The 18,922-nt window shown below is 37.8% G+C and overlaps 1 protein-coding gene across 7 annotated transcripts in view; it reads right to left on the bottom strand.

Moving 5' to 3' along the window:
* Window positions 1-1,440: 1,440 nt before the first annotated feature.
* Window positions 1,441-18,922, bottom strand: part of LOC113077989 (disabled homolog 2-interacting protein-like) — an 85,941-nt gene continuing 68,459 nt past the window's right edge. For all 7 annotated transcript variants that reach the window (XM_026250254.1, XM_026250249.1, XM_026250247.1 and 4 more), the window contains 10 exons: window positions 12,959-13,103; window positions 12,123-12,267; window positions 10,834-11,070; window positions 10,191-10,392; window positions 8,920-9,098; window positions 6,627-7,515; window positions 5,082-5,234; window positions 3,851-4,053; window positions 3,530-3,617; window positions 1,441-1,926 (listed from right to left, as the gene is read on the bottom strand). In XM_026250254.1, coding sequence (XP_026106039.1) covers window positions 1,759-1,926; window positions 3,530-3,617; window positions 3,851-4,053; window positions 5,082-5,234; window positions 6,627-7,515; window positions 8,920-9,098; window positions 10,191-10,392; window positions 10,834-11,070; window positions 12,123-12,267; window positions 12,959-13,103 — 2,409 coding nt within the window. In that variant the 3' untranslated portion in view covers window positions 1,441-1,758. The remainder of the gene's footprint in view (window positions 1,927-3,529; window positions 3,618-3,850; window positions 4,054-5,081; window positions 5,235-6,626; window positions 7,516-8,919; window positions 9,099-10,190; window positions 10,393-10,833; window positions 11,071-12,122; window positions 12,268-12,958; window positions 13,104-18,922) is intronic.

Below are 18,922 nucleotides of genomic sequence, written 5' to 3'. Positions count from 1 at the left end.
CAGCAATTAGTAAACAACAACGATCCAACAATCCACTCAATTCCCCATCAACAAAATAAAGTCTTCCACTGTATTTTTTCTTGTTCAAGAAGCTGTTTCACCTGGATATACGTCACAACAGGGACTGATGAGCTTAACTTCAGTTTCAAATTGACTAAACAACACTGGGCATTCAATCTTCAACAAGTACTCTTAATTTTGGGGTTATAAAAACAAATATAACTAAATAAATTAACTGTATACAATAATAAAATAATCAAAATAATAATAGTGATAAAAAATACACACACACACACACACACACACACATATATATATATATATATATATATATATAAATAATTTCAAACAACAGTTAAACAGAGCATACATTCTCGCTAACCTGTATGGTAAATTAAAAAACAAATGTATTGAAAACAGAATTCTGAAAAATGGAGATGTTTGATATGACATTTATACAAAGTGGTTTGCCCTTGCAGTTTTTCCAAAATTATTGTCCCAAATTAGCTAATGTGAAAATGCATACATAAAGGAACACTGACAGTCTTCAAACTCTAGCCTGATTTGAATAAAGTTCAGTGAAGCTAAAACAGGGCAGAGCAAAGGGTCTGTCTGCAGGGTTGATGCAACTATCGCTGCGCTGCACTGACTCCCAGCTTGTTTGATGCAAACCGCATTTGAAGAGCAGGAAACATCACAACCTTTAAGAGAAAATCAGCCACATACACATCAAGTCAAACCTTTATCAGTAGAAGTGCTGAATGCTATATGCTTCATTCTTGCTGCTCTGAATAGCCTTTATAACAAGTCCACAGAAGCAGGTTTTGGTTAAAGGGTCCATTCTAATGCTATAGAAAGTGCATAGAGTGGAAGAAAGACATCGTAGGGGACACACACTGATTGTACTGTAGCCGTGACGTTGGATATGGAGTCTAATACTGGCCACATGAACCGCAAGCAGTATGAGGACGTTTCTATCCACGGTGTTGATATTGAGCGTTTGCAGAGGGGTTAAAGTGTGTTATCATCTTTGCCCTGTCTAGAAGCAGTACCTGAATGTATAATTGCAGCTTACATTGTTTTTAGTTTTTCTTTTTCTTCTAAATAAAGTACAGCAGACCTCAGCACAGGAAATACACACCATACGAAAAAAAAAAATCTATTTTCTCTGAAAAGCCCATAAAAAACTATATACATTAATGAGGTGCGTTACCTTTATATAGACTTATATGTTATGCAAATACAAAAAAAGCGAGTGGTTTGTGCTACTGCTGCCGTGGAGTGACACAAGCAAGAAAAATGGTAAGAAAATTATGTTTTCATTAAAGGTACAATAAAAAGAAAATAGTTTTTCAACAAATAATAACATACAATATGATTTGTTACCATCATGCTAAGTCCAATCAAAAGGTGTATATGCACAGTTCAAATCTAGAGGTGATACAGAGTTTGGTCACGGCTTATATCGGTGACCAAGTGGCTCTCTTGACAACGGCTATGAATGAAGCATCATGGGACATCTTTTCGTGGCTAATCTAAAAGGATTCAAAAAGACACATTAGCCTTTAAATACTGAGCAAAAAACAACATTGTGCAACTCCAATTAGTTCCCCAAAAGAGTTCTTTTCGACCCAGTACTAGGGACTTTGTGAAGTAAATTTAACCCCGCCGGTGCACCTTTTTTCCGTGCTGTAAGAGAGTTACCCATAGCCCTTGACCGTCACTAGGCCCATAGGCCTTTGTGTGTTTGTGTCCACGCTAACAGTTGCTGCTGTTCCGGAATTCACCGTTTTCTGTGATCTGCAGCTTGGTAGGGTTTGTGGGAGAGATGCCGTTCCTCGTTTGCATGCTGTAACGATCCTTCAGCTGAGACAAAGCACTCATTAGCCGGGCATTTGCGGCGTCCAGGGATGCGATTCTCTTCTCCTGTGGGGAGTGACCATTAATGGAGGTCAGATAGGAGAAAATTATTACCAGTGCCTGATATTTAATGTTTAATTAAAGTATTTCTACTCTGCAATGGACGCAAGTTGACTGGCAGCATCTATAACCCATTAAATGAATTTGGGTTGAATTTAATTTGAATTTGAAAATGAGTTTAAATTAAAATGAATGCATCCTTGTCTTTATAAAATAAATCTATGATATAAACAGTCTTAATAATTTTGATGAGTGCTAAAATTAATCCACAGTGGGTGGATTTTATGCTCATCAAACGGTTTATGAGAGGCGCTGATAGTCCCCGGAGGATACGGGTGTTCATCATTAAACTTTCAGATACATTAACACCATTAAACCTCAAAGACCAACTCATAACATTCTGCTGAAATCTAAACCAAACACAAGAGGGTGCCATGATCCTGCAAACGAGTAGCTGACGATCCATACAAACATTTAAGACCATTAGTGGAAATGCTGCTTTTTTCCTGTTTGATAGAAAATGATACATTATTACATTATTATCAGCATAAGAACTTGAGTCAAAAGTTAACATTGATTTTTTACTATTCAGTATGCACCCTTAATGACAGCTGCACTCAAGATCACGATCATGTTCTCTAGCCTGATTTGAGAATGATCCAAAAGCATCTTTTTGTTGCAATGGAATTATATATATATATATAAATCTTGCTCACATGCTCTGATAATAAAAGCTTTGTAGGTCTATACTTACTTTATTTGGATAATTGGAAAACAACAACAACAACAAGCAGTTAAATTTTATTCTGTTGCATAAAAGTGATTAAAAATAAAATATTGGTATTTAAAATGTATATATTTTCCATCCAATTTCATTGCTTTACTTTCAATAAGTGTTGTTATTTTATTGGCTTGTATTTTAAAATTCAGTATAATTAAAATTATCTAATTAAATTAATTAGTTTAATTATATATTATATATATTAATATAATTATATATATATATATATATATATATATATATATATATATATATATATATATATATATATATATAGTTTAATAAAATAAATAATTATTAAAAAGCATTTTTGCCTTTGTTTTTCAGAATTTTCCATTTCGGCCAAGAATTGTCATTTCAGTACATCCCTAAAATATATACATTATATACAAAGTAAAAGTATTTACTATCACTTTTAATGTCAATCCGTTCAAATGGAATAATTTATTTTCTTTTATTTATTTTTTTATCACTGACCTCAAACATTTGAGCAGCAGTATATGTATACAGCTTTTAAAACATTTTGCAGTTCACTTAAATAGCACTGCTGTGTAACCAAATACTTCAAGTTCATTAATTTATTCCATAAGTGTCTCAATTTTATATGAGCTCATTAAACCATATAATAATTATGTAAAAATTTGATAAATGCTGTTTAAAGTAGTCTTCAATGGCGTATAGCATGTCAACGCAAAATTTTTCACATAAATTAAGCTTCTGGATTTAAATGCACCAGCTGAATGACATGATTTGATTACAATAAACACTGCCTTGACTGACTTGGAAATGATTAAAAACATATAAAGGGTGATTAGATATTTAATTCACCTGGGCTTCGATGATTTTCTGTTTGGAGTCTACAATGGCCTGCATGTCTGTGTGATCTTTCTTCAGCTCCTCTTCAACTGACATCAACCTGAAACATAAAATTGCCGTATACATCTTTATACTTCACATGCTACTTAAGTGCTTAACTGAACTAGAGAGTAATACTTCAAATACCATCAGAAGTTTATCTAGGATTCCTAAAGTCTGAAATCCTTGTGATATCTAATGGATCACACCTTATGGGGTTTGAACCTACAATGTTTCTGTTTCTAGACCGGATTTTTAACCAGATGGTCACACCACCTCAAAACAAATCTTCACCTGGTGATGATGCTTTTCATCTGGTGCTCTTTCTCATCCTGCTGCTTCCGTAATCTCTCCTCCGTGTCCTCAAGCCGGGACTGGTACTCCAAGAGCATCTTCTGGGTTTGGTCATCCTGGCTCTTTATGTGAGATTCATACTCATCCAGCTTCTTAGCTGAAATACGCAGCTTTTCCTGCAGGACCGCAACCTCCTGCTGATACTGAGGAGGAGAAAGAGAGAATGAAGTACTCTAATAGCAGGATTATAGAGCAACAAAAGCTGTGTAAAGAGGGAGTTCTCGGGTGTGTACGGCTGGGGTTTGAAATGCATATTACTCGATCAGAGCCCTGCTAATCATCTTGTATCTGTCTGCTAAGCCTGGGAAATCCAGCAAAGCTGTATGAAAAACATCTAGTAGGTGCTACAGAATATATCAAAGATGAATTCTGTAGTTCAGAGTAGTGCATGCTGCTACTACACACACACACACACACACACACACATATATATATATATCTGTGTGTGTGTGTGTGTGTGTGTGTCTCTCTCTACATGTATACTGTAAAAAAAAGTTGCATTTGCTAGAAATAAAGGCAGCATATCTTAACATTTTTAGCTCTCCAAGTATATTGCTCTTATTTTAGAGATGTTTACATATTTTATATATATAAAAAATAAGACAGACATATTGATTTAGAAAATGTCTTTTTTGCTGTGTTGTTGCTTCAGGCTATTCAGAAACTAAGAAAGTGTTGTATGAAATGTTTTATGCAAATGTTTGGAGAAGAAAGTTTTGCAGACAAGTCTGAACCAGAAGTGTGCTCTCCACTATGTAGTGATTTGAGCCTGTCCTCCTGAATTAAAACTCAAAAGACAGCTTCATCTAAAGTCTATTACAATTGCATTGTTGCTCTTCATAAGAATCTACCTGTCTGCAGTTTGACATCCACAGTTTACAACAAGTTCGGTGTCACATTGACCTAATTAATATTTATTAGGTTTACATGACTGGTCATTCCAGGAAGGTTACCTAGCAACATTAGCATGACCTAAATAATATTCATCAACATGTCCTCACAGAAAGTCTATCATATTCAAGAGATGACAAATAGTGAAACTAGCTAACATATTTTACAGGAAATCTTCTGTGTGCCCGTGGGAGGCCAGATTTTGATCAGTAAGCCTGCTGTTTTTCTGCATAAAGTATACTGCTGTTTTTCATGCCGTCGGATGAGGTCTCATTATTACCTTTTCAGTTGGTGTGAGATCCTCCTTGTTTGGAAAGTCCTCCCGGTGTTTCGAATCTGGGTCAATTGCCTCCTGCTCCAAATATTGCACATTCATATTCAGCAGCCACGCAGCAGTGCGGTTCAACGCATTGGGATTCACAGGAGACGGAGCCTAATAAAAGTTTGTTCGTTCGTTCGTTCAAACACACACAGACACAAAAACATTATTGTATCATAATTGGTCATGCTTACATCTACATGAGACTAAAATGAGGTTTTACTCATACACACAAACAAGTGCCTTAAAACTTTTCAAGGTGACAACAACACTTGTGCTCACTAGGAAAAACACTTGATCATTTTTTAAATGAAGATTCATTCTGCAGACATCAAAGGAACCGTCTGGACAATGCGAGCAGTCATTTAATCACTAGCCCAGTGTTTGCACTCAAGCAATTAATTCTGCTTGTCTGCTCTGTTCTTTTTGCCTTTGACGGTGAGAGGGCTGTGCAGTCGTCTCAACCTTACAGCCCACCAAAGACTCATTAACCCCTGAGAGATCTGAGTGCCAATTTGTTTAAAGTATATCAGCCGAGTGCTAGCTAATTTCGTTCTATATAAATCAACTATGGGAATGTTGCAACTAACCGACCTAGTGAGACACAAAGGATAATTGGTTTTAAAATGCTATCTCTTGAGAACACAGAACTTTGAAAAGCATCTTTCTTTTGAACTGTAGCAATAAAAACAATAATTCAGTTTTACAACATTTCTGAAAAAAAAAAAAAATGTGAGCGGCGCCTGCTTAGCAAAACTTGTCACCACAATGCTAGTTGTTTGTTGCTGTGCATTTTCTAGGATGTCTAGGAGTCTTTTTAGCACATATGGATTGCTAGGGTTATCTGTTGGTTTGCCAGGTGGTTGCTTACTAGGACAACTCAAGAAGGACCAACCCTTAATCCTCAAAGATATTCTGATCTCCCGATATAACTTGGGTCTTTAATATAAGTTTATTTTATTTTCTAAAACAGTTGTCCAGGCAAAAATCATGTTTAATTTCCTAAAAATAAATAAATAACGACAACATTTGTGATGGCATACAGAGGCTAGCACATGATGCAGAAAAAATATTTAATGGCAATGACTTCACACAAATTATGAATTAAGGTTATCTTTTATTATTTCATTTTCTCGTTGTAGTTAAATAATATAAATAATAGCTTGTTTTTTCCCCTGCATGTCATTAGTGGGGCTCCGGAATGCCAAACGAAAAAAAATAACAATAAAAATAAACAAATACATATATAAAAATATAAATGTCTAACTAAAATTAATAAAATAAAATAAAATAAAAGCCATAAAAAATAAGATTAAAAAAAAATTGCATTAAAACCTAAACCTAAATTGTATCGGGTATACTTGAACTGTAACAAGCAAAATAAATGAATAAAATAAAATTAATGAATTAATAGAATCTGCATTATTCAACAAGGACGTCTTTGTTAAATGAAATGTCAATTTTCGTCAAAAGACAATAAGAAAAAAAGTGTTTTTCTAAACTCACTTGTTTGTGTAGGGTTCGCTGTTTAGATTCTGGACTGTCCCCTTTGGAGGACGACGACTGCTGCCTCAGTCTGGTGCCACTGCTGGGCCAGTCAGGAGATGATGACATCATACTTCCACTGGAGGGGCGGGGGTGCGGTGCAGTGTTGAGCATGTTGGGTGGAGTGCGGCCCCTTGTGACGGTTGGAGGCGGCTGGTCTATCCTGCGCTGCGGCCCTGTGCTGTTCTGACGTGGTACGTTGGCTTGGTGTTGGGTCTCTGTGAGGGACAGTTGTCTGCGGGTGAACTCTCCAGAGCACCGAATGAACTCGTCCCCATTGCTGCCCCCTCCGCCACTGGCCCCCGTGCTAGACTGGCTCAGGAATGGGTGCTTTGACCCTGCAGTAGCTGCTTCCTCTGCGTTACTCTGGGAGCTGATGGAGCTCTGGCATTCAGATCCAGAATCGGCCACTGTGCGGGGCAATCCGGTGGCCATCTGGTAAACAGGGTTCTGGAACGAGAGCGGGGCAAGCAGCTGGGACCTTCCTGGGGCGGTTTCTGTACTCAGTGTGGTGGGGGTCTGGCCTGCCCTCCTCAGGGTCGGACCACTGGGTGTGTTGCCCTTAGCGGTGCGGGTGGTCCACATCCCTGTGCCCTGGCCAACGGAGGTCTGGCTGTCATTGATGGGGTCGCTGAAGGAGGTGTTGGGCGCGCTCTCAAGAGAACGACTGTCCTGCAGGTCCACCATTGACAAGCTCTTGCTGCCGTTGGGGATCTGAACTTCTGACTCGTTGGTCTCCGAGTAACTGGAACTGCGGGCAGGTGACGGCTGGATCACAGAATTCTTTGTTACGAAAAACAGATCCTTGTTTTCGGGGGTCGGTGAGGGCAGCCGTGTGAAATCCACCAACCTGTCCAAGAGTCAACGGGACAAAATGAAGATCACAGCTTTTCCTTAATTAAAATCAAACTCATTGTTTGCCAGTCTAGCTCATTTGCATGGCTAACGGATGTGCGTCTGCTAATGTGACAGTAAAAAACATGTACACTAAGTCTCATGACGGAAAAACAGCTTTTATTCAAGACTACATTACAATATATGTCTTTGATTACTGTGCTAGAGAATAAACCACCCTGAAGAAAAGGAAAGAATAAACAATGTCTTGCTTGGTGCAAAACAAATCTGTTTCTCATGGATAAACCTGGCAACGTTAACTGCATGCATTATATTATCAGTTTCTATATTAACACTATCGTTCAAAATTTGGGGTCAGTAAAATTTAGTTTGGAGAGAAATTAATTCTTTAATTCAGGTAATTTTAAATAAATGCTGTTTCTTTCAACTTTCTCTAACACTGATGATAATAATAAATGTTTCTTCAGCACCAAATCAGTATTATAATTATTTCTGAAGGATCATGTGACACTGAAGACTGGAGTATGATGCTGAAAATTCTGTTTTGGTATCACAGGAGTAAACTAAAATTTAAAGCGTATTCAAATAGAAAACATCTATTTTGAATTGTAATGAAATTCCACAATATTACAGTTTTTACTGTATTGTTGGTGATCATAAAAGACCCCTTTCAAAGCATTCAACAGATGCTTTTATTCAAAGAGACTGACTGTGCATTCAAACAGTATGTGTGTTTCGTAGAGATCTGAACCCTTGATCCTGACATTGCTGTTACATTGCTCTTCTAATAAAGAATAAATAAATAAATTAAAGTAACAGAGAGTTAGAAAGTAAATAGTCAGTAAAAGATCTGAAAACTGATTATTAAATCGTGGAGATATTATCAGACGCAAATAATCTTCTTTGAAAGCACTGGGTGATCAGTGGAGCAGCAAGAGAAGATGTGGTGTTGACAAAAACCTTGTCTGGAACATGTTTTACAACTTCATTTTTATCATATTCTACAACAAAATGATGAAGATTTTACTAGCTTGCGGTTTTTCCTCTCAGCATTATTTACATTTCACAATGTCATGTTTAAGGCTCTCACCTAAATATACAGTATGTGTGCTTTAAAAGTATTTGCCTGATTTCACAGACAAAGTAGCCATAAACTCGCATGTATCACATCCCAGATCCTACAGAATCAGAAGTCTTTGGAGATTTATTTTTAAGTTTGTAAATTTTTGTTGTTCATCTTCAGATAATCGGTTTCTCAGTTAAAAGCCTAATTAATGCAAAAAAAAGATAGTATTTTTGCTTGCCTGTTAAACTGGATATTTCTTATTACTTTCGGATTGACAATAACCAGACTGAAAGTGAAAAGTCTGGCTACATAAGACATTTTTCCTTGACCTACCCTGTGATCTCACTGTCCATGACCATTTTCTGCAGACCGGTAGACAGGCTGCTGCTGGGTAGAGTGGGGGAACCCACACGCTCGGTGGGAGATGACACAGGGGGTCCGGTGGGGTTCGTCAGGGCTGAATTCACATCCCGCAAGATCCGTGCTAAAGGACCCAGCTTAGTAATAGTACTCTGCAACACAATACAGAACTGTGAATGACTGGATTTAAACTTTAAAAACTTAAAAAACTTTAAACTTGATAGAGCATGAAGGTACAATATCACTACAGAAAAGCCTTCCAATATAAAGTTTTGCTTGTTATTTCAGTACAGTTTGAAGCTGCTAGAGAGGAGAGACAGTGCATTACAGTTTTTTCACTTTGTTCATAGGATTTTATTCGCTTATCATTGAAAAAGCCTGGATAAGTTAACTGGATGCATTACTATATATTTCCACTTTCACATTGTATCCATCAAAAATCCTTTAAAAATGTATTACGCTTTTCTTAAAAACATTAAGCAGCACAACTTAATGACCACTTAAAATAAAGTTTAGCGTGTTATTCCAGTACAGTTTGAAGCAGACGATAGAAGCTGTGAAATCACTGTACAAGTAGCGTTTGAATCTTAATGACTACTTGTTGGTGTAAATCTGGACATTTCTATTAAAGGCACACAATTCAGCAAAACAGCAAGCTGAATTTTAAAACTATAACTATTTTATGGTTTCTAGCAACTTGGTCTATGATCATATATCATATATCATTGACTGTAGTTCCTCCAATCAAAATTCAGAGCCAATGTTATTTGTATTTTATCTTATCCATTTACATCAGATAATCACTTGATAAACTAAATTAAGCTCTTTGTAATTTTTTTTTTATTACTTTTCTGATCTCAAATTACAGTTTCTGTTCTGTGAGAGTTGTATGAAGACACATATATATGGGAAGTCATGGCCTAGTGGTTAGAGAGTTTGACTCCTCACCCTAGGGTTGTAGGTTCGAGTCTCAGGCTGGCAATACCACGACTGAGGTGCCCTTGAGCAAGGCACTGAACCCCCAACTGCTCCCCGGGAGCTGCAGCATAAATGGCTGCCCACTGCTCTGGGTGTGTGTTCATGGGGTGTGTGTGTGTGTGTGCCCACTTTGGAGAGCACAAATTCTGAGTATGGGTCACCATACTTGGCTGTATGTCATGTTACTGTCACTTTATAAGTACATTACAATCTAATTAACATTTTTAGCAAAACATTTCAATATTTGTTGAATCGCAGGACCTCACCTGATCGAGCTGTGAGATGGCTTCGGACAGGAGAGAATGGAGTGTGGAGAGTTCACGGCCCAGGTCAACGTAACCCTCGAAGCCTGCCGTGTTTGAGATGGTCTCGGGGTTGGAGATCTCCAGCAGGAAGCGCTCCATGCTGGTCCATTCATGTTCCAAGAACTGATTCATGAAGGACATGTACTCCTCCTTGCTGCCAAACCTACAACAAAAAACACAGTAAATACAGTTTGAAATAATGTGTACAAGAGTTCATCAGTATGTTCACATAACAAACTTATCTGCTACCACTGGGGTATGATGCATTAAACCCATGATCAACATCAAATCATGTTAGATGTTATAGCTTAATGATGTAACTTTTTGATGTTAAATATTTACTTGATGTTTAAATGAATATTTCAATAATTCAGCAAAGCAATCTCGTTGTCGGTTGTCTGATATGAGTCAACGGTCACCAAACAAGCAGGTAAATAAATTTCACATTTTTATTAAGTGTTTTATTTTAATAGTTTTTGATTTTTATTTTAAGTCGATTCATTTTACTCGTTTATGCTTTAATTCATTATTAATTCCCTCATGAGGTTTGCGAACACCCAGTTTGGTGGAAATAATCTATAGTTGTACGCACGAACACACTCACTTGGTGAAGTTGGCGAGGTTTTGTGTCACTTTGGCAATGAGTGTCAGTGTGCGGGCGGTGCGGTCGTCAGGATATTCCTGCATGAGGCTGAAGAGCGAGGGCGACATGATGGCAGGACACAGGAAGCGCAGGAAAAGAGATGCGCTGATCAGGCGTTCGCTGATGTCCGGTCGGCCTCGGTTACTGCACTCCTGCCTCCAGGATGCAAACACTTCTTTGAGCTCCCGAGGAAACACGCTAGAGTGGACAGACAATAAAGTGATTTGATCAGAAAAATATGACGGCGAATACCACATTTTTATTACAGCAAAAAAAGTATACAGTATACTGTTCTGGAGTTAATGATGACTTTGAACTAGTGAGCTGAAATACCGTCTAGCACTGCTGAGTAACTGCTTAGTAACAAACAGGCCCAAAAACAGCAACACTCCCACTCAGTTCTGCATTCCCACATCAAATCACAATCACCGTGTGCATTTAATTAAGTGTTAACAAACGCGTGACAGCATCCTCTCCCACAACACTTTCACTGCTACACCCGTTAACCGTTACTCCCACCTTCAATTTTCACATCACCGCCGTAAGGACGTCCCGTCCTGCGACCTCTAGCTCACCACAATCTGCCGTTTAAGTTGCTCTTTTCGAGACAGAGAGACACTTAAAAGATGGCGCACAACAAAACCACGACAGAGTTAGACACAGCTTATCAAGATCCAGTTTAAGATCCTCCTCAAAGGGAGCAAAATTACATTCCTCTGATGGAATATCTTGCACTAGGGAATTGCAGGAGGGAGTAACTTCATATCGCAGCATGGTTTTGCTAATACGTAGGTAATGAATGAGGAACAGCACAGTCACTGTGAGGACAGATGGAGACGTCTCACTTCTTATTAGTCTTACTTTGCCAGGCATCGTGGGCTTTCTGGAGAAATGACAAGATTGCTAGTTCTGGAGCTGCCTAGAGTTAATTTAAAAGCACCCAAAAACCCTTTGTGGGTCATAATATTCTAGCGGGTTTTTATAAAGCATCTACATTTCTGAATTTGGTAGATGCTTATCATTCAAAATGCGTCTTTTTAATCAGTTCATTTATTGCCTGAGATTCAAACCATGGCCCAAACTGTGCCTATATGCCATACTGACCAATCAGTTTCTAACATTAGAACTAACAATTTAAAAATATAAAATGAAACATGTTTCCAATAAAAATAAGATTTCTATAAATCTGTCTAGCGCAGGCAGTTGCTGTGTGCCGACGCTGATGTGAGAAATGAATTTGAAGGCATTACCAGTAAGAATTGATGATCTTGCAGAAAGCCAGCTCACAGCACATCTTCAGGTTGCTCTGGTGCTCGTGCAGGTCACTGGAGGAGCACTTGGACGGATCCACCTCGCAGTTCTCGTCTGACTCATACAGGGCTTTGATGAACTCACCTGGGACGGAGAAAGTAAACAATGCAGAAAACCTCGTTTAGCACAGAAAGCGTGCAGACTGCTGCAATACTGTACTGTACAACAATGACTGATTACTAATGATCATTAGAAATGAATATCAATTTTCGAAAAATATTTACAAATTCTACCCATCAGATGAGCTGCATAATAAAAGCTGATTTATTTTACATTGCAAAATAAACACCATCTTTGAAGAACTGATCCCAAAATGAAGAAAATGTTTAAACACATTTCAATTAACATTACTTGAGTCAACTGAATATGAATCACTGACTCATTCTTTAAGTAAATAAATTATTTAAAGAAAGATTTGGTTTTACTTTGTATGGCAAAAAAATGAACAAAATAACTAACTGCAACATTACATAATATAAAACTATCCTATAAGTAAACTGCAACACTTTTTCACAGACTATACTTTTGAAAGTATTTCCCCAGCATCAGATAAACTCTTTTGAGGGAAACCTAGATTAAAGATTTCCCTCCCCACTTGATTTTGCACCCATAATTGACTTGATATCTTAAATAATTGAACAAAACTTAAAAACACATAGTTCACACACAAACAAAACAAACAAAAAGTTTGTGAAAATTATTGATCGTATATTCTCACAAGCATATCTGATGGTCTCCAGGAATAGTAAGGAAAGTATATTTCACTTTTTTTTACCTAAAGCGTCCTGAAGGTACTTCTGTCCCACTAACTTCAGGTACTCCTCTATAGCTTTAGTAGCCAGTGTGTTTTCACGGAATATGAGGTGCTCATTGTCTCCGCACCGATCCACCTCCGACATCATCAGATCTGTCAGAAAGTCCTGAGGAGGGCAAAACATTAAGAAGTCTTTACTGATGTGCAGCATTTCTAGTCTTTAAATATTCGAAACCTTGGGTTTAAATTGCAAATGGTTCCCCCTGACTCCCATTTGTCAGATAAACAAAAAGTTTCGCCCAAACTCATTGGCTGAGTGTACTGTGCTGTTTCCTCCTTTCCTTCCCCATCTGCCCATCTTTGATCACTTTGCTTTTGAAGTCCCACATTTGATTTCGAACCATCCAGAACTGGATGAACAGGAAAACAGCAAATGCCTCTGATGGGCCGGATGCAGGAGTTTTTTAATGGAGTCCAGGAGCATTGCTATTGACTGAAGACAAACAGCAGCTCCAATCAGGACATGTTCCAGATTGAGATGGTTATGGATATCCAGTGGGGGAGATGAATCATATGCAGTGATAGTGGGGTAATTGATGTTGTATAGTTCAGTGAGGTCTTGTTGTAATATTCTTTCCCTCACTTCCTGTTTTTCTTCTCTTATGATGTGAATCTCATGTGTCAGCTCCATCTTCACTGCACTACATCAGATTCAGCTGAGCACATCCAAGACCTCAGAAGCCCACGAGTCAACATGCTAATGATATGTTCAAGAAATCCATTTGATATCTTGGGATCATTTTAATTGTTACTAGTCGAAAATCTTCTCCTCTGTGGTAGCTGTTAAGCAGTGATGACAAACAATAGATGTCAAGTTTAAAGATTTTAGAGCTTTGCCAAATGGGAAGATCTGAAGTGAATAACGACAGCATCTATGCACTTTTTTTGTTTGCGCAGAAAGAACAAAAAAGCAGTCTGGAATGTAATGACAGGAAGTGTAATTAACTTAATTGCAATTCTAAGAAATTCAGCAGGTAATGACTTCGTGGGAAATCAAGTTTTCTTTTAAATTAAAGGTAACAGGTTTATCCAGGTTCAGTTTTTATTAATTTGAATTCTAGTTCCTTTTCTAAATTCATATTCATTTAAATGTACCAATTTAAAAAGCATTTGATTCATTTCAGAATGACATTAAAAATATTCAACAAATTATATTTTTTGCATATTTTTATACTAAAGCACATTCAGTCAGTTATATCCTTGTACTGTATATTCATAATGTTGTTTTCTTTTCTTTCTTTTTTTTTAACAATAATTACAAAATAGAAAGGTACCATGAAAAATATTAGTGGTAAAAAGTTTATTTTTTGTTCTCTTTTTGTCCCCAAACAAGTCTTAAGTTTCCATATAATGATTATTAAATATGATACAGCAGAACTGAATTGATGCTAAACATTTCATGCTGGTTAGTGCTGGTTTAGGATGCATATCAAATCTATATGCCAGCAGAACATATGATCCCACCAGCATCAAAAACACAATCTGGTCATAAGCTATGTAATGTGAGAGAGATGAAGGATCAATGTGGGTGGTGCTGTGCTACTGCTGTCAGCGGAATCTCCTTAAAGGACATGTACGTGTGTGTGTGAGTGTGTGTGTGTGTGTCTACAGCTGGCCGTGATTTCTGCTGATGCCCTGGCGCTGGATCAATGATCTGCAGCAGATGTATGTCTGTGTTTTGAAAGATAGTGTCTTAGTCATTATTGCTAAAATTATCTCTAAAAGCACACTTCTGAGGATTCAGTCTCCTAAGCAGGTGTGCACAAAAATCTAAACCGTTGTGACACATTACACTTATATAAGAGAAGAAAAAGACAGGATTTCCTGTGCTGCACAAAGCTCTCTCCACCATCACCGGTGGGATCAGGTGATAAGGGCATATCTGAGCTCTCCTCTTCCCAGTCAGGCAGAGGTGCATTGTGGTTATGACACTGAGAGGATCAAATGAGACCCAGTTTCTCGAAACGCTCTACATCTTTGGCAGGAGTCACAGCACTCGGTATTCAATTAAGACGTGAGAGCTTAACACAGTGAGCAGCACTCAGTGCCCATTCCCTGATGAGACTTATCCATACCCTCACCACTAATCAGTCAGCACCGAGTGCAGCGCATTTTCTCCGGCAAGCCAGTCACATCCCATCATGCCTGTCTGTAGCTTAGCACCACAATCAGTACACATCTGCAAAAAGAAAACTAGGGGGGTTTAAGGGAAATTAGTAGTTGTAAAGCAATAACTAGGCAAAATATACTATGCAATGTGCACTATTTTTAAGCAAATGATACATGTGAAATAGTATGCAGCTATAAATGCTTATGGTGGTATGCAATGTTGTCACATGACCTCATTAGATTGCATGAGTGGTGCCCAGTTAAAGTGGGCATTTGTTGCCCAGTTTTGTTCAAAAATGTATTTGGCAGTCTGATCAAATAACGAGTCACGAGAGAGTTGTTAAAGTTTGTGGTTGATATTACTTTCAGAAAATGTGTCACAATGCAAGCGAAGTGCACTGCATTGCAGAATACTGTACATAGTGTGATTTGACAGATATAGTAGGTCATGCTTTTTACTGTATTTAAAGTTTGCATACCACTGAAAAGTTTGGCATTTGTAATATTTTTACTGTTAAAAAATCTCTTATGCTCAACAAAGGCTACAGTTTTTTTATTGGAACAACAGTGAAAACAGTATTATTGTGAAATATTACTACAAATGAAATTAACAGTTTTCTATTTTAATATATTTTAAAATACAATTTTATTTATATGATGCAAAGCTGAATTTTCAGCATAATGACTCCACTCTTCAGAGTCACATGATCCATCAGAAATCATTCTGATTTGGTGCTCAAGAAACATTTCTTATCAGTGGTTAAAACAAAAAAGTAATGCTGCATATTTTTGTGGAAACTTTCATGTAATCATTTTTTTTTTCAGGATTCTTTGATGATTTATTTGACATTTCCTCAAAATGGAAATATTATTTTTTTACATGAAAAATGTTTCCTGCTCTCCAATAACCTGCGGTAGGGTTGTTAGCATCTTGTTTAAGCTTCATGCATACAACAGTTTGAGGCAGGCATGAATAAGTAAGTAAGCAGTGGCTTGTTATAATGGCAATGTGTACTCTCAAGAGTCAGTTCATCCTCTGGGCGATCCACTAATGACCCCAGTCCCACAGGCCCTGCCTCCCTCGTGCACAGCCCTGCTGATAAATAATCTTTCAGACTTGCCATTACAGCTCAATTCTTTACGGAGCATGATCACATGAACCCGTTTGGCCCTCAAACCAGCAGCTGAATTAATAAAAGCTGATTAGCATGAGGCCTGGCACTTGGAATTTCCCTTGAGACAAACCCTGAGAGGACACTTTGACTCTTTATGTGAGGTTAGATTCGTGAATCCCCCCCACTGGCTCACACCCTCACACAGTACGATCAATACTTCCTGCACAAACAGACTGGATCTGTATCCGTGTGTCACAAAGCTTGGATTTAAAGTGTTGTGGATAAAAACTATTTACATCATTTAAAATATAATTCGATTAAATATAAAAGACAGGAAAGATATACTTATACACACCTTCTCATTCAAAAAGTTTTCTTTATTTTCATGACTATGAAAATTGTAGAGTCACACTGAAGGCATCAAGGGCTATTTGAGCAAGAAGGAGAGTGAAGGGGTGCTGCTCCAGATGTGACCTGGCCTCCACAGTCACCGGACCTGAACCCAATCCAGATGGTTTAGGGGTGAGCTGGACCGCAGACTGAAGGCAAAAGGGCCAACAAGTGCTAAGCATCTCTCGGGGAACTCCTTCAAGACTGTTGGAAGACCATTTCAGGTGACTACCTCTTGAAGCTCATCAAAGCCCCTTTCACACTGCCATTCCGGCAAATACAGGGGTAAAGTGTTCCTGTAATTGTTCCCTGGTCGCTAGATTTTGCACTTTCACACTGCCAGTGATGACCCAGCATATGTGCGTGCTTTCACACACAACCCTTGAAGATCCCGTAATGACACGTGACATCAGTGCGTGACGTGTAATGTACGAGTCGACAACGCTTGGCACGTTATACTTTAACTGAAGCAAGCAAACGATCTCGGCGTCAGCGCGGAAAGTGAGGAACTAACTGATCTCTGCTTCATTACTGTTTGCACATGTGTTTTCGTTGCGAATGTTGATCTTCCTTCAAAACAGCCGGTAAAAGAGTTGCGCGATAACGTGCGTCATCACTTCGATACGGAATTAGATCTGGCTTTTGTTCACACAGCGCTCGTTCCGGATCGATTACCGCAATGTTACTATGTCCCCGACCCGGGTTCGATTCGGTAATCAATTCCGGGATGTGGTTGCTTTCACACAGAAGGCGACCAGGCAATGTTCAGGGAATATTGCGGGTCTGACGTGCAGTGTGAAAGGGGCTCAAGAGAATGCCAAGAGTGTGCAAAGCAGTAATCAAAGCAAAAGGTGGCTACTTTGAAGAACCTAGAATATGACATATTTTCAGTTGTTTCACACTTTTTTGTTATGTATATAATTCCACATGTGTTAATTCATAGTTTTGATGCCTTCAGTGTGAATCTACAATTTTGATAGTCATGAAAATAAAGAAAACTCTTTGAATGAGAAGGCGTGTCCAAACTTTTGGTCTGTACTGTATGTGTATATATATATATATATATATATATATATATAAACACTTGACATTGTATATTTATTTATTGCTCACTTTTAACTTTGGATAAAGCTATCTGTATCACGAAAATGAAAAGGTGTCACATAAAGACATGACTTAAATGACTGAAATTGATTTAAATGTCTATATTCAGTATAAAATATACCATATTGTACACGTAACATAACTACTGTATATTTTAAATTGCAAATAATACCTATTTAGGAGCTTTATCTAAAATTGACAAGGGAAAATAATAACATATGAAAACATAATTCTAGAAAATAAAATGTATGCATTTATTTAATATGCCTATTTGCATTTTTGATAAAGTTTCTAAATAGACATTATGTAAATATAAATTAATTAATATATATACAGTATATATACAGACACACTATACTGACCAGCTCTGGCCTTGTATAATGAGAGACAATACAATGGAGAGGGACCAATTAACTCCTCTGTAATGAAAAACTGTGGCCTAATTGACTTACAGTACTGTGGTAATGACAGACCAGCCACTTTGTTAACAGTCTAAAAAATTACATAAGATATGTTCCGCAAAAATTGGTTTAAAGTGGAGTCGTGCCGTGATGGCAATATGTTGGAAAAAGTAACAGCTAAGAACTGCTTAAAAGCAGTTCATTCAACACAAAAGGCAAACAAGATCTTAAAATCTCATTCAAGCTTATCTAAACATAAGGCTTGTATTGCTGGGTTGAACAGACTAAAAAAAAAAAAAAAAGCCCAGAGTGGCACTTGACAATAACATGATCGCATTTTCTAACAAATTATTGTGCTAGTCCGTTATGATGCAACAATGCCTCGGATTGGTGTCAGAGTGCTGCAGCGGAAACAACTCTCTCTAACAGCATTTGATCAATAATGACAGATAATTGACAAAGCGTCAGACAGTGCACATTTGTTTGTAATGTCATCTGATTCTAGGCTGATTTATGGTGAGTATCAGAGCCGTTTGTGCTCAAGCTAATGAGGGTAATCACAGCGCTCAGCACTCCTGTGATTAAATGAGGCGAAGCAGGCCACGTCTCTATTGTTCATCTCTATCATGAACGTATTTCACAGTAGGACATTTGATGGGTTTAGAGTAAGGCCTAGAACATCCTTTTTGTTTCTTACAGCAAAACTCACAACTAGGCAAATGCTTCAGGAAAAAAACTCTTCGAAATAACTGTCACAGTCAGCTTTTTTATACTAAGACATCTCAGACGAAATTCAAAATAACTCT

Source organism: Carassius auratus, unplaced genomic scaffold (genome assembly GCF_003368295.1).
Source record: "Carassius auratus strain Wakin unplaced genomic scaffold, ASM336829v1 scaf_tig00023745, whole genome shotgun sequence".
NCBI classification, from domain to species: Eukaryota; Metazoa; Chordata; class Actinopteri; order Cypriniformes; family Cyprinidae; genus Carassius; species Carassius auratus.
The sequence above is the reverse complement of the archived record's forward strand: the minus strand, read 5'-3'. Positions and strand labels throughout refer to the sequence as shown.